Genomic DNA, 20,614 nt, shown 5'->3' on the forward strand with positions numbered 1-20,614 from the left:
CCGGTGGCCACTTATCGTGGTGCAATGACAAAATTGCAGTCCTGGGAACTTCCAGCTTGGAGGTAAAGCAAAGTTAATCTATCCCTTGTAGACAAAAAGCTGGAGAAACTCAGTGGGTGAGGCAGCATCTATGGAGCGAAGGAAATCCCTTCGCTCCATAGATGCTGCCTCACACGCTGAGTTTCACCAGCTTTTTGTCTACCTTCGATTTTCCAGCATCTGCAGTTCCTTCTTAAACATAATCTATCCCATAAAAGGTTAAAAATAAATTTGATTAAACCAGGTTAGTAGGACACTAAAATCGATGTTTTATCTCATATTATGCTGAAGGCTGACCCGACAACACAAAGAGAGTGCTGGCACAACATTTTCTTCTGTATGTTTAGAAAGATTAGAATTGATCCTAATTTATTTGGCAATTTTCAGTTGCCTGTGTTGCAATCACAGTTTTGCAATGATTTGATGTATGTTTTGCAATTACATGAAGACACTGCACATATTTTCATAGAAATATTGCCACATTTATTCCATTTATATCCATCAGTGCCTTATGTTCTTGTCTTCTCTTCAGTACGGGAGCAGAGCTGATAGCTTACCATGTCTCTCCATGATTAATTTCCCATTTGAAACTATCTTCTCAAATCCCTACCCCCTTCAGCTCATCTTTTCATGTTTTCCTTTGAGTTTGCTTCGAACCCTCTTTAAAAAAAAAAAAAAAAGATTCATTCTTTTAGGAGGAAGGAGGTTTGCTGAAGAGGGGTCTTGGACCGAAACATCACCTAGTCCTTTTCTCCAGAGATGCTGCTTGACCCGCTGAGTTACTCCACCATTTTGTGTCTATCTTTAGTGGGAATGCATTCCATATCATGAGACTGGTTTGTTATTTGTGAAGAATATCGGTTCATTTCTAAGAACTCATCCTAAAATTGCAGCACCCTGTTATGAAATCCTGACCAGGAAAATAATAATATCAGATTTTCTATGTTCCGTATATATACACTTTTCCCTGCATCCTTCCATAGTTTGGTAAATAAGGTCCGACCATGTATTTATGTTTGCCCTTGTGTGCTGCCATGCTGATGTATCATTAATGTGTTTCCCATGAAAAGGATATTCTTTTCGCACACAGATGTAGCTTCACAATGCGCGGCAGCTCTAATATGCCTCCTGTCTATCTAGTTTAGTTTAGAGATACAGCACAGAGACGAGCCCTCGGCCCACCCAGTCTACGCCGACCTACGATCCCCATGCACTAACACACACACTAGGGACAATTTCCAATTTTTACCAAGCCTATTAACTACAAATCCTGTACGTCTTTAGAGTATGGGAGGAAACTGGAGCACCTGAAGAAAACTCACGCAAGTCACATGGAGAACGTACAAACTCTATACAGAGAGCACCCGTAGTTGGGATCGAACCCAGATCTCTGGCAGTGTAAAGCAGCAATTCTACCTACATGCTGTTTTTACACACTGCTCTTTTTAGCTGCTACATATTGAACTGCATTTATTAACTGCTGCCCTAACCTATCCTGTGAGCGCTTGTCCATGGTTTGCCTGCAATCCTTCATGACAGCACTGAAACAAAATTATGTAGCTGACATAGGCCCTCAACAGGTCAAAGTTCATCAACTTGAAAAATTGCTTGGCTTCTATTAACAGATGCTGACTGACCTGCTGAGTAATTCCAACATCAACTGTTTAAGGTTAATACAGAATGGAATAAAAAAATACACCCAAGCCACCTCTTCCCCAGGTACTTTCTCCTTCTACTGTAGGATGTGCAACACCTGTCCTTGTGCCTCCTCCCTCAACTCCATCCAGGGACCCCGACTGCCCTTTCAGGTGAAACAGAGGTTCACACATACCTCCTCTAATCTCATCTAATGCATTGAGCATTCCTGATGTGGGCTCCTGTGCTTTGGCGACACCAAGCGTAGACTTGCAGACCGTTTTGGCGAAATGCTCAGTCCGTCAGTGCCTACTGCATCTCCCGGTTGCTAACCATTTGAGCTCTCCTACCCATTCCCATACTGACCTTCCTGTCCTGGGCCGCCTCCATTGCCAGAGTAAAACCACACGCAAATTGGAGGGACAGCACCTCATATTTCATTTGGGTAGCTTACAACCCAACGGTATGAACGTTAAATTCTCTCTTCTACATACACCACCTTCCCCCCATTTCTCCCGCCCTCCCCCCCCCCCTCTCCACTTCCCACCTTGCCCCCCCCCCCCCCCCCCCCCCCCCACCCTCCCCCACTAAAATTCAGTTAACCACTTCCACAGTTTGCACCGATGTATCCCCCTTGGCATCACATCATCCCTGACCAACAATCAGCCTATCGGGGAACCACTCTGCCTGAGGTCATCTGTTGCCAACCCTGATTTGTCCTGTTCTTTTCTTGCGTCCAGTCGCCCCCACTCTTTAATCAGTCTGACAAAGGGTCCTGACTTGAAACGGCACCTATTCATTTTCTCCAGAGATGCTGTCCGACCCGCTGAGTTAATCCAGCATTTTATGTCTTATCTAAAGTTAAAACAGAATCAGTTTGCCTCTGAACAGATGCTGCCTGACCTACTGAATGTTTCCAGCATTCCTATTGATAACACTTTAGTGCAAATCTCCAAATCATTTATGTTTATAAAGAACAAGAAGTCCCATACAAAATCGCTGAGCTTGTTAAAACTTGTCAATTTTTAAAGTAGTTATTTAATTCCTATGTTTTAATAACATTGGCATTCTTAGAAAAACCATGAAATATAACATGATGTTCCTACTTCATGAACCTCATTAAAAGTAAACAGACTTGAACTTTGTAAATGATTGTAACAGAGAAAATCTATCTATAAATCCTTGAAGAATAAACAGAAGTGTGCTTGATCCTACAATGCAGACGAGTACAGATTCACATATTGGCAAATAGAATAGAATTAGTTACAGCTACAAGTATTGGTATAACATTTGTGACAAGCCAAAGCATACACAGAGTTTCACACCAATGGTCTTTAATATTGAGCCAAAGAAATCGGATGTCAGGAAGATAATCTAAAACTTGGTCAATGAAGCAGAGTTTAAAAGAGGACAAAAAAGAAGAAAGGTTGGTGTGGGTTAGAGAGGGAATTCCAGATCGCAGGACCATGGCAACGGAAGGTACATCTCTACTGGCAAAGTGGTTCATTCTGGGGAACATCAAGACTGTTTGTTATTGGATAAGCAAAGAGATCTAGGACTGAAGGGATGGAGAAGGTTGGCAGAGATTGGGATTGGAAGGGTTTGATGTTGCTATGTAAGAGTTTAGTTTAGAGATACAGCACGGAAACAGGCCTTTCGGCCCACTGGCGATCCCCGCACATTGACACTACCCTACACACGCTAGGGACAATTGACATTTATAGTACCACGCCAATTAGCCTGCAAACTTATATGTCTTTGGAGTGTGGGAGGAAACCGATGATCTCGGAGAAACCTCACGCAGATCACGGGGAGAACAAACAAACTCCGTTCCGACAGCACCCACAGTCCAGATCGAACCCAGGTCTTTGGCGGTGTAAGACAGTATCTCTACCGCTACTCCGCCGTGCTTTTAGAAAATAAGGCTGGGAATTGCAAAATTATAACATTGATTCATCTTAATGTACAATGAGGGATTAGAAGCATGAAAGTCAAATGCATTTATCCAGTGCATCCACATCATGCACACTTTACCATGCTATAGAAGCTGCTCCTCGTTGCTGCTTTCTTTTGATCACCCAGAACTATGCAAGGTAAAAGTAGTAGCAGGTAGACAGGGTGGTGAAAAAAACAAATGGTACATTTTCCTTCATTGGCTGTGGCCCACATAGAATCACAACTAACATGCCCAGTTTCCTCTGCACACCAACATTTAGTAACGCCTGTTTATAAAGCATTTTTTTTTTTTTAGATCTTCCCACTGAAGTAAATGCAGTTACATATTCTCATCTCATACACCATCTGTTCTTTTCTCAACCACTTGCTTAATTTATCTAGATTCTTCCACAGGGTCTTTAGCTTAGATATTGGATCAATTAGCATATTAGCTGACACTAGGAATCATCTACTGAGTTGTAGTCATAGAGCTATATATTTACAGCATGAAGCAAGAGTTGAAACATCGTGTTCTCAACACCAAATACTCCACAGAGTCAGGAAGCAGCTTTATAGGACTTCAGTTAGGCTGCATTTGGAGTATTGCGCACAATTCTTGTAGACCCATTGCAGGAAGGATGTGGAGGCTTTGAAGAGGGTACAAAGGAGGTTTGGTAGAATGATGCTTGTATTAGGGGGTATTAGTTACGGGGAGAGGATGAGCAGACTTGGATTGCTTTCTCAGGAATGCCAGAGGTTAAGGGAGACCCAATGGAAATATATAAAAATATGAAAAGCACTGATAGGGTGGATAGTTAGAACCTTTCTTCCAGGATGGAAATATAGGCAATAGACAATAGGTGCAGTAGTAGGCCATTCGGCCCTTCGAGCCAGCACCGCCATTCAATGTGATCATGGCTGATCATCCCCAATCAGTACCCCGTTCCTGCCTTCTCCCCATATCCCCCGACTCCGCTAGCCCCTAGAGGACTAGAGGCGGGGAGAAGGGAAGAGGTGTGGAGGGGAGAGGCATGGGGGGAGAGGTAGGAAGTGGATATAGAGGCAGGGAGGGGAGAAGCAACGTGTTGAGGGGTAGGAAGTGGTGTGGATGCTGGAAATCTGACAGGAAGTGTTGGGTATGATCTGCCAGCATCAGATGATCAGTCGGCATCTGCGGAGAGAGGAACAGTTGACGATTTGATGCCGAGATTCTTGCTTGGAGCCTGGTGAAGATGTAAACTTCATACGATAGTGGGGATAGAATCGCTTTAGCTATTGTTGTGCCTCTCTCAGGTTTCACTTCTGTTCAACTAAAGATAAGACCACAGAATCAGCACAGCATCACCATAGCAACTGACCCAGCCAGATGCCACCTGAAAACCAATGAAGGGGGTGGGTTTAGAACCCTCTGGTTACAAATGCTCGCTCTGATGAGGAAGCAGGGTGTTCATGCATCCCTGGCCCTGCAGACCATGTCTGGTCTGGTCTTGCCTACCCTGGTAATGGAAGCAGGTGGCTGTTGTATCTATTCCATTTGCCCCCTGTCTGTGTCAGCACTGATCAGCAAATTGAAGGAAAAACACCTCGTGTTTCGCTTGGGCAATTTACATCCCAGCGGTATGAACATTGACTTCTCTAACTTCAAATAACCCTTGCTTTACCTCTCTCTCCATCCCTCCTCTTCCCAGTTTTCCGACCAGCCTTACTGTCTCCGACTACATTTTTATCTGTTTGCTTTGTTGTTACCTTCTCCCAGCTAACAATATTCTACATTTTCCTTGATCTCAATTCCCTTTGTCCTATTTTTGCACCTCACACCTCCTTATCTCTGTATCTCCCTCTCCCCGTGACATCAGTCTGAAGAAAGGTCTCGACCCGAAAGGCCACCCATTCCGTCTCTCCAGAGATGCTGCCTGTCCCGCTGAGTTACTCCAGTATTTTAAGTCTGTCTTCAGTTTAAACCAGCATCTGCAGTTCCTTCCTACACACTGGTCAGCCTCCTGGGTCCTGGTAGTGCAGCTGGACAGGTCCATCGGACAATGAGATGCCAGAAGGTATCGGGTCCTGTGTGTCGTTTTGCCATTCGGATGTGTTTCTGTCTTTTGTCTACAGAAAATTGCTGTACTTTGGTAAAATGCCTCTTCCCCACCCAGCCCCTGTTCAGCAAGATTTGCCGGCCAATTGACTGCAATTCGTGTTCTTTTAATTAGCCAGCCTGTAAAATTATGCATAATATCTACAGTCAATGGCCTTTTAATTGTGTTGTGCAAAATTCTCAAATAAATAATCAGTGATTTTAGGAGCTATTTTAAAAGAACTCAATGGAATGTTCTCATCCGTTGGATGGAGTGAATAGTTTGCAGCTCTGGGTTTGAATGTTGGCTGCTTCTAGAGCTGGCACCAGGTCAGCAATGATCACAGAGCTTTACTATTCCGCCGAAACCCAAATTACAGTGAAAATATGTAAGAAGGAACTGCAGATGCTGGTTTAAACTGAAGATAGACACAGCAAGCTGGAGTAACTCAGCGCGACAGGCAGCATCTCTGGAGTGATAGAATGGGTCAGAGTCCTCCTAGTCCTTATCTTCCACCCCATCTGCCATCGCATACAACACAAAATCCGCCAAAATCTCCGCCACCTCCAGCAGGATCCCACCACTAGCCACATTTTCCCATCTCCACCCCTTTCCACCTTCCGAGAGACCGTTCCCTCTGCAATTCCCTGGTTAACTCATCCCTCCCCACCCCCCAGGTACCTTCCCCTGCAACCGCAGAAGATGCAACACCTGTCGCTATATCTCCTCCCTCGACTCCAGGGACCCTGACAGTCCTTTCAGGTTAGGCAGAGGTTCACTTGCACCTCCTCCAACCTCATCTGCTGTATCCGTTGTTCAAGATGTGGACTCTTCTACATCCAAATGCAGAATGGGCGATCGTTTCGCCGAACACCTTTGCCCAGCCCGCCTGAACCAACCTGATCTCCCGGTTGCTAGACCCTTTAATCCTTCCCATTCCCATACGGACCTTTCTGTCCTCGGTCTCCTCCATTGTCAGAGTGAGGCTAAATGCAAATTGGAGGAACGGCATCCCATATTTTGCTTGGGCAGCTTACAGCCCAGTGGTATGATTTCTCTCCCTTCAGGTAGCCCCAGCATTCCCGCTCTCTCTGTCCCTCACCCACCCAAGTTGCACTCGTTTCTCATTTTCACCCGACAAACAGCCTGTTTCCTTTACATCGGCATATCGTTCATTCATTGTTCTTTATCTCTCCACATCATCGTCTATATCTATCGTTTCCCTTCTCCCTAACCAGTTTGTAGAAAGGTCTCGACCCGAAACATCATCCATTCCTTCTCTCCAGAGATGCTGCCTGTCCCGTTGAGTTACTCCAGCTTTCTGCGTCTATTTACAGTGAAAATATTTGGTTGTGCTTCTGCCACGCGTCAGATGTAATTTTTTTTTTTTAGTTCAAACCTGCAGCGGATTTAATTTCTGCTCATTATTGTGGAAAGATATTCAGAATCTGGAATTTTATAGGCCGAGTAAGCTCCCCCCAGAGTTGGCAATGGACAGGGAATGAATGCAAGCAGCATACCATTTGTCCTGTAAATAGGAGGAATTCAGAGCTGTGCAAATTAACATTTCAACCCTTTATACTTTTATCATATGCATTGCAATCCTCTCAGGACACATGAGTACAAAGAGTGCCCTTTTCAAATTTCGCGAGAGTTTTCCAATACACGTGGCATTTAAAAAATCCGAGAGGGTTATATGAGTTTACAACCGTGATGACTGCAGATCAGTGTCAGGCTGCACGATTGAAAATAGAGTTGTGTCAGAGTCATAGCGTCATACAGTGTGGAAACAGACCCTTTGGCCCAACTTGCCCACACTGGACAACATGTCCCAGCTACACTAGTCCCACCTGTCCTGTGGTTGATGACCTTTATCCTTTGCAAGATAATATAAAGGCGAGAGTGTTGTTAGGATTTAGTTACACCTTTAACTACTCTCTGCCTTCCCGCACAGTTTCTGCAGCTTGGACTTTGGCCGTCCTGTCACAGACCACGCTGATTCAGAGAGGTGTTGCTTGAAGCCCACACCAGAGAACTGAGCCCAAAACCCAGGATTGGATTTCAGCACATTGCTGAGGGAATTAAAACAAGGACCTGTTTACCATCTTCTATGGATCCTCTGACACTACATGAAGAGCATGGGGACCTCTCCAGGCCAACTACACAATCTATCTCTGAACCAACCCAAAGATCCGTCTGTAGACACAAAAAGCTGGAGTAACTCAGCGGGATGAACTGCATCTCTGGAGAGAAGGAATGGATGACGTTTCAGGTCGAGACCCTTCTCATCACCCATTCCTTCTCTCCAGAGATGCTGCTTGTCCCGATGAGTTACTCCAGCATTTTGTGTTTACCTTCAATTTAAACCAGCATCTGCAGTTCTTTCCTACCAAAGATCCGTCTATTCCCTTCACTACACTTGATGAAATCTTCCCATGAGTACATTGGCCATTCTAACTCCATTCCAACTACATTGGCCATTCCAACATAAAAAGCCCCCAACAAGTCAGGCAGCATCTGTGGAGAGAGTATCAGAATTAATGTTTTAGATTGATATCCTATTATTGGAAGCGCATCTCTATATTACAACTCCAATGCTCATAATGTTTATTGGCTGTATAAATACTGAAGAGCCTGAGGTCATGAAAGGTACTTTGAGGGATAATTCTACTCTTTTCTCTCAACCCAAGATGCTCTATATCCCCCCCCCCCCCCCCCCCCCCCCCTCCCTGGATGTCCATCATTGATTGGGAGTTCACCATATTGTTAACAGATTAGTATGTTTTATTGTGAAAATAACTGAAGATGCCAAGTAACTGAGACACATGTGGAGAGGAGAACCTATCAGCCACTTCACTAGCTTCCCACTTCACCCATTTCTCCTTTGTTAGTAAAACTCAGCTTGTCGGCGTGTGATCTAGCAGCCCAAATGTTGAGCTCTGGTCTGATGCAGAAAAATTTCTGTACTCCTCCAAGCGTTCCTGTCTGTTTCCATTGAGTATTCCCGTATTGAGTGGTAGACATTGCCTGGTCTATACATTATAGATGGGATCTATATGAGACACTGACTCAAAAGGGCAGCCAATATCCCCAAACTCCCACACCTCCTCAGTCACACTCACATCCCGCTACTATCATCAGGGAGAAAGTACAGGAGTCTGAGAACCGTGACCACCAGGTTCAAGAACAGCTTCCTAGCAACCATCAGGCTCTAGAACATGGCATACTAACCTCAACTATTAACTTCTATGGGCTGTCTTTGGTTGCATTGAGAATTTGTGTTTTTTGTTACGCTAGTATTAATTCATTCAGTTTTTCTTTTCTGTTCTTTGTATGTGTGCATTGCATTTGCAGACCTGTTGTGCTGCTACAAGTAAGAATAACATTGTTCAGTTAACGGTGCATACGATAATTAAACAGGCCATTCCTTTTTCTCCCTCTCCCTCTCTCTCTGTCTCTCCCTCTCTTCTCAATCTCTCTCTCTCTCTCTCCCTCTCTCTCTCTCTCTCTCTCCCTCTCCCTCTCCCTCTCTCTCTCTCTCTCTCTCCCTCTCTCTCTCCCTCTCCCCCTCCCCCTCCCTCTCCTCTCTCCCTCTCTGTCTCTCTCTCTGTCTCTCTCGCTCTCTCCCTCTCTCTCTGTCTCTCTCTGTCTCTCGCTCCCTCCCTCCTTTCAGGTGAGCATGCAGAGCTGCCCCGGCAGGAGAGTGCAGGCGGCCACACGTTCCAGCACCTGGACAAGGTGAAATGCCTCCTGGAGGTGGACATCCTGCGGCAGATGCAGGAGGGACATGGAGGGTGGAATCCTAAAATGGCTGAGGTAATTGTTCTATCAGTCGTGGGTTTAAAACCGTGAAAGGTTTTACTTCCCAGTCTGTTGATCCTAAAATAAATTCCGATGTATACACCATAAATAAAGCTGTAATGATGTCAGGATAGTCAAAAAGCTGTGTTTAACCCCAAACACCATCTAGCTGGAAGTTGAATGAAGTTGAATGCTGTGTGTAATTTCTTCCTTCTACAGCTTTTATTTCCATCCAATCCTCTCTATGTTTCAGCTTTCAACTTGCTCTGATTACAATTTTTAAACAATCTGGCTTTTAAAAATTGCATTTTAGATGCTGTGCTTCATTTAAGAGATGACCATATATTTAAAAGATAAAAATTGTGAACCCCATATCCATGCATTATTCTCTTACATCAGAAAGTTACATAGGCTTGCGGACTTGAGTTACAGGGAGAGGTTGGATAGGCTGGGAATTATTCCTCTGGAACGTGGGAGGATGAGGGATGATCTAATTAAGGTGCACAGGATCATGAAGCATATGGATAAAGCGTACACGTCTCGTCTTTTTGCAAGGGTGGAAGATTCTAAAGCTAGAGAGCATAGGCTTAACGAGAAAGGGGAGAGATTTAGGAGGAGTCTCGAGGCAACTTTTTCAGGCAGGGGATAGTCTGCATCTGGTAGCAGCAGCCAGGGAGGCCATAGAAGTGGATGTCATTATAACTTTTGAAAGATAATAGGACAGGAAGAGCTAAGCGGGATATGAGCCAAATGCAGGCGTATGGGACTAGCCCAGTATACCAACTAGGTGGGCACTGTCCACACCGACCATCGATTACCTGTTCATACTAGTTATCTCACTTCCTCATTCACTCCCTACACACTTGGCATCATTTACAGAGGTCAATTAATCAACAAGTCCACATGTCTTTGTAATGTAGAAGAAAACCAGAATACCCAGAGCTCAGATGTCACCAATAATTTGCTTACTCCCTCTGATTCTGCCGTTCCCCAGTCTGGCCTCTCGACCATCCCTTAGTTTAATCAAGACACAACTGCTGCATTTGCCAGTCAAATCCTCATCTCTGGAATTATCTCCACTTGCCTCCCCTCCTCCCTACTTCTCTCTTCCATTGGGATGCTTCTGAAACTCTTCCAGTGAGCCAGACTCTAGCGATCTGGCCATTACCTCCTATGATACACTGTTTAGAGCATTGTGCATTGCTACCATTTGATGGGGTGTAAATGCACATTGCTTTGCGAGACCTGTTGCAGCTCAAGAACAAGTGCCAGCTTTGTGGCCAAGGATGGTTAGCGCTACCAAGATGGGCTTTGGCTGGACATAATGCTCAAAAGATGACAGTGATAATATAAGTATAAGCGGAAAAATCTGAAGCCATTCAAAGAAGTGTTAAGGCACAGATCCAAAGTTTCAGATCTTAGAAGTGATAGCTCAGTACCTTGTGAAGTACAAGAGATCTTCATTCACAGTCACTGAGTAGCATTTCATAGTCTATACCATCCCTCGATGTTACACACAATGGGGAAACAACAAGTTTGCAGCTGAATCATGTTGCACTGCGCCACTATTAATCTACTACATTTATTTGACAGTACATTAGTCGAGCGGGCACTGTGCACAGAATAACTGACCGAGGAGATGTGAGGGTGCAGTACAGCAATAATATTCGCTGGACCTTCCACCCTGGAGCCCTTACTAAGGTACAGTGAATGACCACACGTGTTACCGTAACTTAGATCAATAACATAACCTGGTACCAAAAACATCTTGCCTTAATTTTGTTCAATAAAGTAACTCAGCAAAATATGTCCGCAGTAAGACAACATAAATAATTCAGCATTCTCTACTGATCCTGTCGTATGTGCTTGCATCATTCAGCCAGAATCTGGGATTGATGTGTTCGAATAATTCTGGTTTAGTTTATTTTGTTTTGTGCATTCTAATTTGGTGACACTGAGTTATTGTATAATTGATTGTATCCAGTGTACAAATAGTTGTAAAACACTGAAAAACAAGTGCCTTGGGGAGGAAAAGGGACTACTTCCGTGCTGCTGTATGTCTCTGTGGAAGTAAAGAAAGAGAGATAACAAGGTCAAGATCAACATGTTCGTGTAAAAGCCCACGGCAACAAGTATCGGGAGCACTGGATGTCGAGGGATATTAACTATTGGATAAAGTGTTTTACAGGGATAGGAATAAAAGATAGGGGAGACCCATCGAGAGTATAAAAATGCAGAGAGGAAATTAGGAAAGTGAAGAGGGGACAGATAAATCACTGGCATTATGGATTAAGGTAAATCTGAACGTGTTCAATAGGTATATTAACCCGGGGAATAAGTAGGGCCGTGGAGACATAAGAGACTGCAGATGCAAGAATCTTGAGTCAAAACCAAAGTCGGGCCCATTAGGGACAACAGGGGCAATCTGTGTGGAGCCAGAGGTATGGGCGAGGTTAGATAATGAACCCTTTCCTTCAGCATTCACAAAATAAACCAACTTTGTAGTTGGAGAATTCGGTAAAGGGGGAGGTGAAATTTACATTTGGAATTTGACAGCATAAAAATTATAGGAAGAACAAACACAAAGGAACATTAGAACTTCCGTGATTTGACATCCTTGGAAAAGTAAACCAGTGGAATCCAGCAGTTAATCAGAAATCAAATGATCTTTATATCATTAATGCGAGCACAATAACCTTTCCTCAATATTTTGGGAAACAACCATTACATAATTTTATTTTAAAGTAGTCTGTTGACAATCATTGCATTATTTTGAAGTAGGTCATAGATCACCAAGCATCGAAGAGGATTAGTGTCATTCCGGTGAGTCACTGATCAGGGTTATTATTCCGCTGTTTCAGTGATATAGAGTTCATTTGGAGGAATTCCATTATCTTCAAAATGCTATTGGCAACAGAAGTTGCCTTAATGGAGCCTTTTGAAGACTTCCAGAAACCTAAAGTCAATTGTTATTATAGTTATTGTGATTCGAGCAGAATTAGGCCATTCGGCCCATCAAGTCTACTCCGCCATTCAATCATGGCTGATCTATCTTTCCCTCTTAACCCCTTTCTCCTGCCTTCTCCCCATAACCCCTGACACCCATACGAACCAATTGGGATTGGGAAGCTCTCCTTTCGCTGCAATTGAAATGGTACGTGTGAGGATAGATAACAAGTTTACATGGTGCAGTTAAACCCGTGTTTAAGAAGGAACTGCAGATGCTGGAAAATTGAAGGCACACAAAAATGCTGGAGAAACTCGGCGGGTGCAGCAGCATCTATGGAGCGAAGGAAATAGGCAACGTTTTTGGGCCGAAACCCTTCTTCAGACTGATCCGAAGGAAATAGGCAACGTTTCGGTCCGAAACCCTTCTTCAGACATTCCGTGCAATTAAACCTTACAGCCATGCAAGAGTTGAAAATGAAATAAGCCACTTCTTGCAACATTGGCCATCACTAGTTACCTGATGATGTTGGTGTGGAACTTTGAATGATGGGGTGCAATCTGTGAGCCTGGAACTCCATTTTGTATAACTTCAAAAGTGGAGTTCAATATATACCCTTCGTGTCTTCACAAGCTCACACACGCAGCAAAGGATTAAATTATAGGACAACAAGCTGAGAATTAGTCCTTTGAATCATAACTTGTTTATCCATGCTTTCCAGAAAAAAAAACCTGTGGTTTCTCTGCTAGTTTTGTATTACATAACAGGAATATTTCGACATACTAAGTCAGTTGGTATGATAAATGACTACACGATGTTGCAGCACTCCAGAATTGCTTTGTAGGTCATGATGTACCAAACTCCCACTCAGTATTCAGGATAAGGACATTTAGGTTTTTTTAAGTGAGTTATGGTTACAGTGAGCATTAAAATCAATATGCCTTTGGAAACAAATCATTCTTCATCACCAAAATGCAGCTTTGCATTGGCTACAGGTTTCTGATAAATTAATACAGGTCCACCACAGATTTTCCAGCAACTGATAGTCCGGCACCTCCTTTAATTCGGATTAAATCACAAGAGTGCACTTGAAACACCCCTCCCCCCTCCGGATGTACCCCCACAATGTGGTGCCTAGGCTGGGTGAGGTGGCCGATCTCGACTTCATCGGGACTTCCGCGGCCGATCGGCGGGTCAGATTTTATCCCTGTGGCCGGGGATCTGCAACTCTGGCCGGGCTGGAGCCGGCGGATCCATTCCCATAGCCGATTCAAAGACCTCCAATGAGGTAGAAGGGGGTTCAGGACCACAGTCCAGCTGGTGAGAGGTCAATTCAGTTAGCTGATAACTGCTGGGAAGAAACTGGAGAATGGTGTACCTGGGTAACAATAACAATTACAGACTAGTCACACGTATAGTATCTGTGCAGAGACTCTGGGCGTGACGGCTGCTCTCACTCTGTATTGCAGGTGGACAGCTTCTCTGTCGGTGACATTGTCCGTGTGATGGAGGACCTGGAGACGGTGAAAAGGCTTCAAGCTGGTCACGGGGAATGGACTGACAGCATGGCTCCAGTAGGTGCCTCTTCATTCCTCTCTAAATGCTTATCATGCCATTTGGAAATTCCTTGAACACAGAATAGTCTTTATCATTCGGTCAATGTTTCACATGTACAGACATAGGCCACTTATAGAGTCATAGAGCATGGTAACAGACCCTTCAGCCCGACTGGTCCATGCCGACCAAGATGCCCCATCTCAGATTGTCCCATTTACCCATTTTTGCTACCTTTAAACCTTTCAGGGTTACGGGGAGAAGGCAGGAGAATGGGGTTGAAAGGGAAAAATAATCAACCATGATCGAATGATGAAGCAGACTCGGTGGGCCGAATAGCCTAATTCTGCTCCTATGTCTTATGGCCTTTTCCATCCATGTTCCTGTATTACCGATATTTTTGAAGCCAGATATTTGACGCAGTCAAATACATGCTCGTTAATTTGGATATAATTCCTGATGTCTCGCTTCCCACCACCGTCCCCTCCCATTCCAAACCTCCACAAAAGGTTGGGGTAGAAATCCCTCTTCCGTTCCTCCCGCAGTGCGTGTAACTCTGATGGAATTAGTGGAGCTGAGATCCAGAAGCAGAATTCCGAGTCGTGCAGTGGGCAGGGTGGTCGTACTCAGGTCACGGTGCTCCTGATACCCTGCTGGCACATTGCAGCGTGGATATTAGGGAACGAGCTGAAAGACAGATGCCAATGCAGCTGACTCTGTGTCTGTATCCGTGGGTAGTTTATTGTCACGTGGTACAATGAAAAACTTTTGTTGCGTGCTAACCCGCACGTTGTTGTGTCTTTTGTTGCATTGCGTCTTTTTGCAGCAGAAAGACGATACATGATTACAATGAAGCGATCAACAGTATACACGTCCACCATAACATAGAGTGCAAGATAAAGTCCAGTAAAGTCTGATTAAAGATAGTCCCGGACGGAGCCAATCACACTGAAATAAAGTACCTTTGAACTTCACACCCACCCCTCTGTGTCTGTGTGGCCCCATCCCGACAAAGAATATAATAACTTCTCAGTTAATTCAATCTCTTTTTGCTGTTTCAAATGTTGTTAATCAAATACATTAACAACAACGAGTTATCAACAGGCTATCAGAGCCGGTCTCAGGATCCAAGTCCAAGGTCCAGTCACTGCTCAGCAGCAGAATGCAGTTAGTAGTGTGTTGCATCAAAAGTTATTGAGAAGAATGAACGTTCAAGGGATGTAGATGGTAACTTGTCTCTGTGGCTAGGACATTGGCAGGGTAGCAGGAAACAGCGAGTAGGTATGAATAGGTTCTGTTCCGATTACGATGATCAACGTGCCACAGGGAACATTGCTGGGGACCCCACCTTGTACAGTTTCTACAAGTGACTTGGCTCAAAGTGTGGTCGTAAAATTTGCTGATTTTACTCAGAAGAACGGGAAACGTAAGTGTGAAAACATACGGAGGCAGCATGGTGAACAACGACCCAGCAAATGCGAAATTGTTCAGGAAAACATAGTAAAAATAGCATATTAACAATGGTGCAACGATGCAGAGGGATCCAAGCTTCCTGGTACTCGCTTTGCAAAAGCCAACACACAAGTACAGCAAGTAATTCGGAAAACTCACATAATGTTACTGGTAATTACCTGGGGAATTGAAAACAAAAGTAGGGCAGCTTTGTGCTTATGCTCCAGTTTTATGGGACATTGGTGAGACCATATCCAGGGTTCAATTAGTCTCCTTATGCAAGGATGGATGTTCCTACATTGGTGGTCGTGCAGAGAGGTTTACTCGATTGATAACTGGAATGGGCAGGTTTCTCTTTCCCTTTTCAGAGGCAGCTGATATTTTTCTGCATTTTCCACTGTTATCCTGGAATGGGCAAAGATTGGATAGGTTAGGCTTGTATCCATTGGAATTTAAAAGACTGAGCGGGAACTTGATTGAAAGGAGCTAGATCATGACGCACCTAGACAGAGCAGATATATTGATGTTTCTTCTGATGGAAGAATGTAAAACTGGGGGCTACTATTTAAAAATAAGAGATTGCCATTTAAGAGAGAACTGGAAATTCTGAAGTTGTAAGACATGAAAAGGCAGCGGAAGTTAAGTCTTTGAATATTTTTAAAGCAGCAGAAGCTAGATTCTTAATGAGCAGAAGGGTGAAAGGTTACTGAGTGCGAGGAGCCATACAGTTGAAGTTGCAATCAGATCAACCATGAACTTAGTAAATGGTGGAATAGGCTCGAGGGGCCAACTGCTCCTGTTAATTACCCCGAGAACATAATATGAAAAGAATGCCCAGTGAAATAGTTACAGCATTGTTTGTATCTGCAAATGTATGACCCAATTCCCTAGAAGTAACAAGGAATTACATATGTACACAAAAAAGCTGGAGAAACTCAGCGGGTGCAGCAGCATCTATGGAGCGAAGGAAATAGGCAACGTTTCGGGCCGAAACCCTTCTTAAACACAAGGAATTACATATGCTAGTTTACAAAAAATGGATTCAATGTGCTGGAGTAATTCAGGAGGCCAGGCAGCTTCTCTGGAGAACATGGATAGGCAGCGTTTCGGATTGAGACTGATTTCTGAAGAAAGGTCCCGACCTGAAACATCACCTATCCGCATTCTCCAGATATACTGCCTGACCTGCTGTGTTTCACCAGCACTTTGTCTTTCCTTTCAGTTTAACAGCATATTTTGACTCACTCTGTTCTTCTACTTCACCAGAGGTGATTCCTTGGATGCCCCAGATGCCTGCAGGTCTTCCTGCTGTTGTACTAGTTGCCCTATACCGCAGGGTGCAGAGCTTTCACAGACCCTGTGTCAGTAACACAGCAAGACTAGTTCACTCTACTTGAGTGCTCACAACTCTCCCTTGGAAAGATGTTTCACCTCAGCTGCTGCCTGTCGTGATTAACTAAAAATAATGCATTTTTGTGGTGGATTATTGTCTGAATCATCTTTCCATTGTACATCCTCCAGACACTGGGGCAGGTTGGGAAGGTGCTAAAGGTTTATGCTGATGGAGACTTGCGTGTGGGCGTTGGGGGCCAAACGTGGACCTTTAACCCTGCCTGCGTAACGGCAGCACAGCCCGGCGAACTGGACGCAAACCTCATGACAACAGACAACACCAATGATTCAGCAAGTAAGACGATCGGAATAACGCTTTGATCGACGTTCCATTGGCAGGAGGTCCAGACTGGACGAGTTCCTTGTATTCCGTGTACCTTTCTGAAGATGAGTTTATAAAGCAGATTTGAGGAAAGAGATAGGATGTAGTTCCTCTCAAATTCCCAGTTAATAATAATCTTTTGTGAAAAGGTTTCAAATTATTATTTGGGATGGGTAGTTTGAACTGACCTTGGCGAGTGCCGAGTGATTGCTTTGGCTGAGAGTTTTGCATTCTCTCCAACTTTATCATCCACTGATTGGAGTGAAATCCAGCAAGATAGAAATCATCCCTTCCCTCCCAACATGCTGTAGTCTATTTTATTTTGCTGAAGATGTTTTGGTTAAATGGTCGCTGTAAATTACCCCAGTGTAGGTGGGCAGTGGGAGCACCAGGGTCTGTCCATGGGAATCTATGAGAGCGGGTCGATTACTGGGGATCACGTGGGACACTGGTTCAGGTGCTGGCATAGGCGTTAAAGGCCGAATAGTCATGTAGTGATAAAACAGACATACATATATAAACACATCCAAGATACCCTTGCATCCAGGTTTGCAGTCCAGCAATCTGTCCACACCCCCACCCCCCATAATTCTCTTCTTACTTTGAATTAACTTTTGGCCTTGTGTGCTCTGGAATGATGCAATTCGTTTTTTCAGATAGAAACATAGAAAAATAGCAGGAGTAGGCCATTCGGCCTTTCGAGCCAGCACCGCCATTCAATATGACCATGGCTGATCATCTAAAATCAGTACCCTGTTCCTGCTTTTTCCCCTTATCCTTTGATTCCTTTAGCCCTAAGAGCTAAATCTAACTCTTTCTTGTCTGAAGAGGGGTCTCGACCCGAAACGTCACCCATTCCCTCCCTCCAGAGATGCTGCCTGTCCCGCTGAGTTACTCCAGCATTTTGTGTCTATCCTCTCTCTTGAAAACATCCAGTGAATTGGCCTCCACTATCTTCTGTGGCAGAGAATTCCACAGTCACAACTCTATGGGTGAAGACGTTTTTTTCTCATCTCAACTCTAAATGGCCTACCCCTTATTCTCAAACTGTGACACCTGGTTCTGGACTCCCTCAACATCAGGAAACGTTTTTCCTGCATCTAGCCTGTCCAATCCTTTAAGAATTGCATATGTCTCTATAAGATCCCCCCCTCAACCTCCTAAATTCCAGTGAATACAAGCCCAGTCAACCCATTCTTTTCATCATATGTCAGTCCTGCCATCCCGGGAATTATCCTAGTAAACCTATGCTACACTCCCTCAATAGCAATAATGTCCTTCCTCAAATTAGGAGACCAAAATTGTACACAATACTCCAGGTGTGGTTTCACCAGGGCCCTGTACAACTGCAGTAGGACCTCCTTGCTCCTCAACTCAAATCCTCTGGCAATGAAGGCCAACATGCCATTAGCTTTCTTCACTGCCTGCTGTACCTGCATGCTTAGTTTCAGTGACTGATGCACATGGACACCCAGGTCTTGTTGCATCTCCCCTTTCCCTAATCTGATACCATCCAGATAATAATCTGCCTTCCTGTTCTTGCCACCAAAGTGGATAACCTCATATTTATCCACATTATACTGCATCTGCCATGCATCTGCCCACTCACTCAACCTATCCAAGTCACCCTGCAGCCTCATAGCATCCTCATCGCAGCTCACTCTGCCACCCAGCTTTGTGTCATCCGCAAACTTATAGATGTCACATTTAATTCTCTCATCTAAATGGTTAATATATATTGTAAATAACTGGGATCCCAGCATCGAGCCTTGCAGCACCCCACTAGTCACAGATCATTGTGCAATAAATCCCTATTGGTCAGCCGATCACCAAGGCTGTGACTTTTTTATTCTTTGCATGGGTTATGCACAGTTGAAAATAAGCAACTATAGTCTGTGCACAACACTCGTGTTTCTCTTCAGTTCACGTCCTTTCCAATCATAAAACAATCACTTGCAAATTAAGTGAAATCGGAAATTTATAGCTAACAGACCGTGTGTGAGGCCTGATCAAAACACATACTTGTGCGAGGGCCAGGAACAAAATGGAAACAAATATGTGAGATTGCAAGCCACTTATGATGTTCTGGGCAGAACATCTTTTCGTTCTGGCTGCCAAACCAACTGAGATGTTGAGTGCCTCACTCCAGCCATTCCCTATCATTCCAAAGCCACCCACCTGCCCCAGAAAGCCCACCATGTGTCACCACAAGCTGTGAAGAAAGGTAAACCAGGAATATTGGCTGCACCCAATCTCTCATCTAACCTACAGTCCCTTGTCCTGAGTTATGTCATGCTTAGCCATAGTTCCAGGTGCACTGTGCTTTGTGCATACAAAGCCCCTCTCACCATCGCTCTGCCCCCTACTACTATTGTCTATTGTCTATTCTATTCTACTGTCTTGAAATTACAATGGGGAGCATTCTCGGCCACTCTGGTTCCATAATTTCTGGCAAAAAGAAGTAAGAATTGTTTTTTTTCTCTGTGTACTGTAGGCACAGTCACATCTGTCCTAGAAAAACTTCTGTCACAATCAACTGACCAGGATAATCCTGGGCGGATTGTAATCGAAGCAGCTCATGGGAATGCCACAAAGGTTCGGGACTTGGTGCAGAAGTATCCAGAGAAGGTCAGTGTGCATTTTGTATACAGCCTTATTTTGTGGTAAATGATATTTTGTTTTAGACACACAATCATAGAGCACAGAAACAGGCCCTTTGCCAATCCCTTTGCCCATTTACACTAATCACATTTGTCTGCATTAGAATAGTATCCTGGCCTTGCCTACATTATTGCTAGTGTAAATGCCTCGTAACATAGTGATTGTACCTGACTCCACCCGCTCCTCAGACTGCGAGGTCCAGAGTTTAGAAGAATGAGGGGGGATCTCATTGAAACATACAGAATAGTGAAGTCTTGGTTAGAGTGGATGTGGAGAAGATGTTTCCACTAGTGGGAGAGTCTAGGTCATAGTCCCAGAATTATAGAAGGTTATTTTAGGAAGGAGATGAGGAATTTCTTTAGTCAGAGGGTGGTGAATCTGTGGAATTCTTTACCACAGAAGTCTGTGCAGGCCAAGTCAGTGGATATATTTAAGGCAGAGATAGATAGATTCTTGATTAGTACGGGTGTCAGAGGTTATGGGGTGGAAGGCAAGAGAATGGGGTTGCAAGGAGGGAGAGGTAGATCAGCCATGACTGAATGGCGTAGACTTGATGGGCCGAATGGCCTAATTCTGCTCTTACCACATGATCTTATACTTTAAGCATTTCAAAAAAAAAATATTTCTCTAAGAACCTCTTTAAAGCTTTTTTCACCTCTCCTTAAACATAACCCTCTGGTTTGGGTACCTCTATCATGAAAAAAAAACCTGCTGATTACCCTATCTATGAATCATGATTTTGTATGCCTTTATCAGGTCACCCTCAGCCTTCTTCACTCAAGCCCAGCATACCCAGTCTCC

At 44.2% G+C, this 20,614-nt stretch overlaps 1 protein-coding gene across 6 annotated transcripts in view; it reads left to right on the forward strand.

Annotated features, from left to right (window-relative positions):
* Positions 1 to 20,614, forward strand: part of mib2 (MIB E3 ubiquitin protein ligase 2) — a 123,476-nt gene that overhangs the window by 77,846 nt on the left and 25,016 nt on the right. For 5 of the 6 annotated variants that reach the window (XM_055659519.1, XM_055659518.1, XM_055659521.1 and 2 more), the window contains 5 exons: positions 9,358 to 9,500; positions 11,079 to 11,186; positions 13,902 to 14,006; positions 16,960 to 17,125; positions 19,647 to 19,780. In XM_055659519.1, the coding sequence (XP_055515494.1) occupies positions 9,358 to 9,500; positions 11,079 to 11,186; positions 13,902 to 14,006; positions 16,960 to 17,125; positions 19,647 to 19,780 (656 nt within the window). The remainder of the gene's footprint in view (positions 1 to 9,357; positions 9,501 to 11,078; positions 11,187 to 13,901; positions 14,007 to 16,959; positions 17,126 to 19,646; positions 19,781 to 20,614) is intronic. The other variant, XM_055659523.1, reaches the window with a different exon arrangement.

Source organism: Leucoraja erinacea, chromosome 30 (genome assembly GCF_028641065.1).
Source record: "Leucoraja erinacea ecotype New England chromosome 30, Leri_hhj_1, whole genome shotgun sequence".
Classification (NCBI taxonomy): domain Eukaryota; kingdom Metazoa; phylum Chordata; class Chondrichthyes; order Rajiformes; family Rajidae; genus Leucoraja; species Leucoraja erinaceus.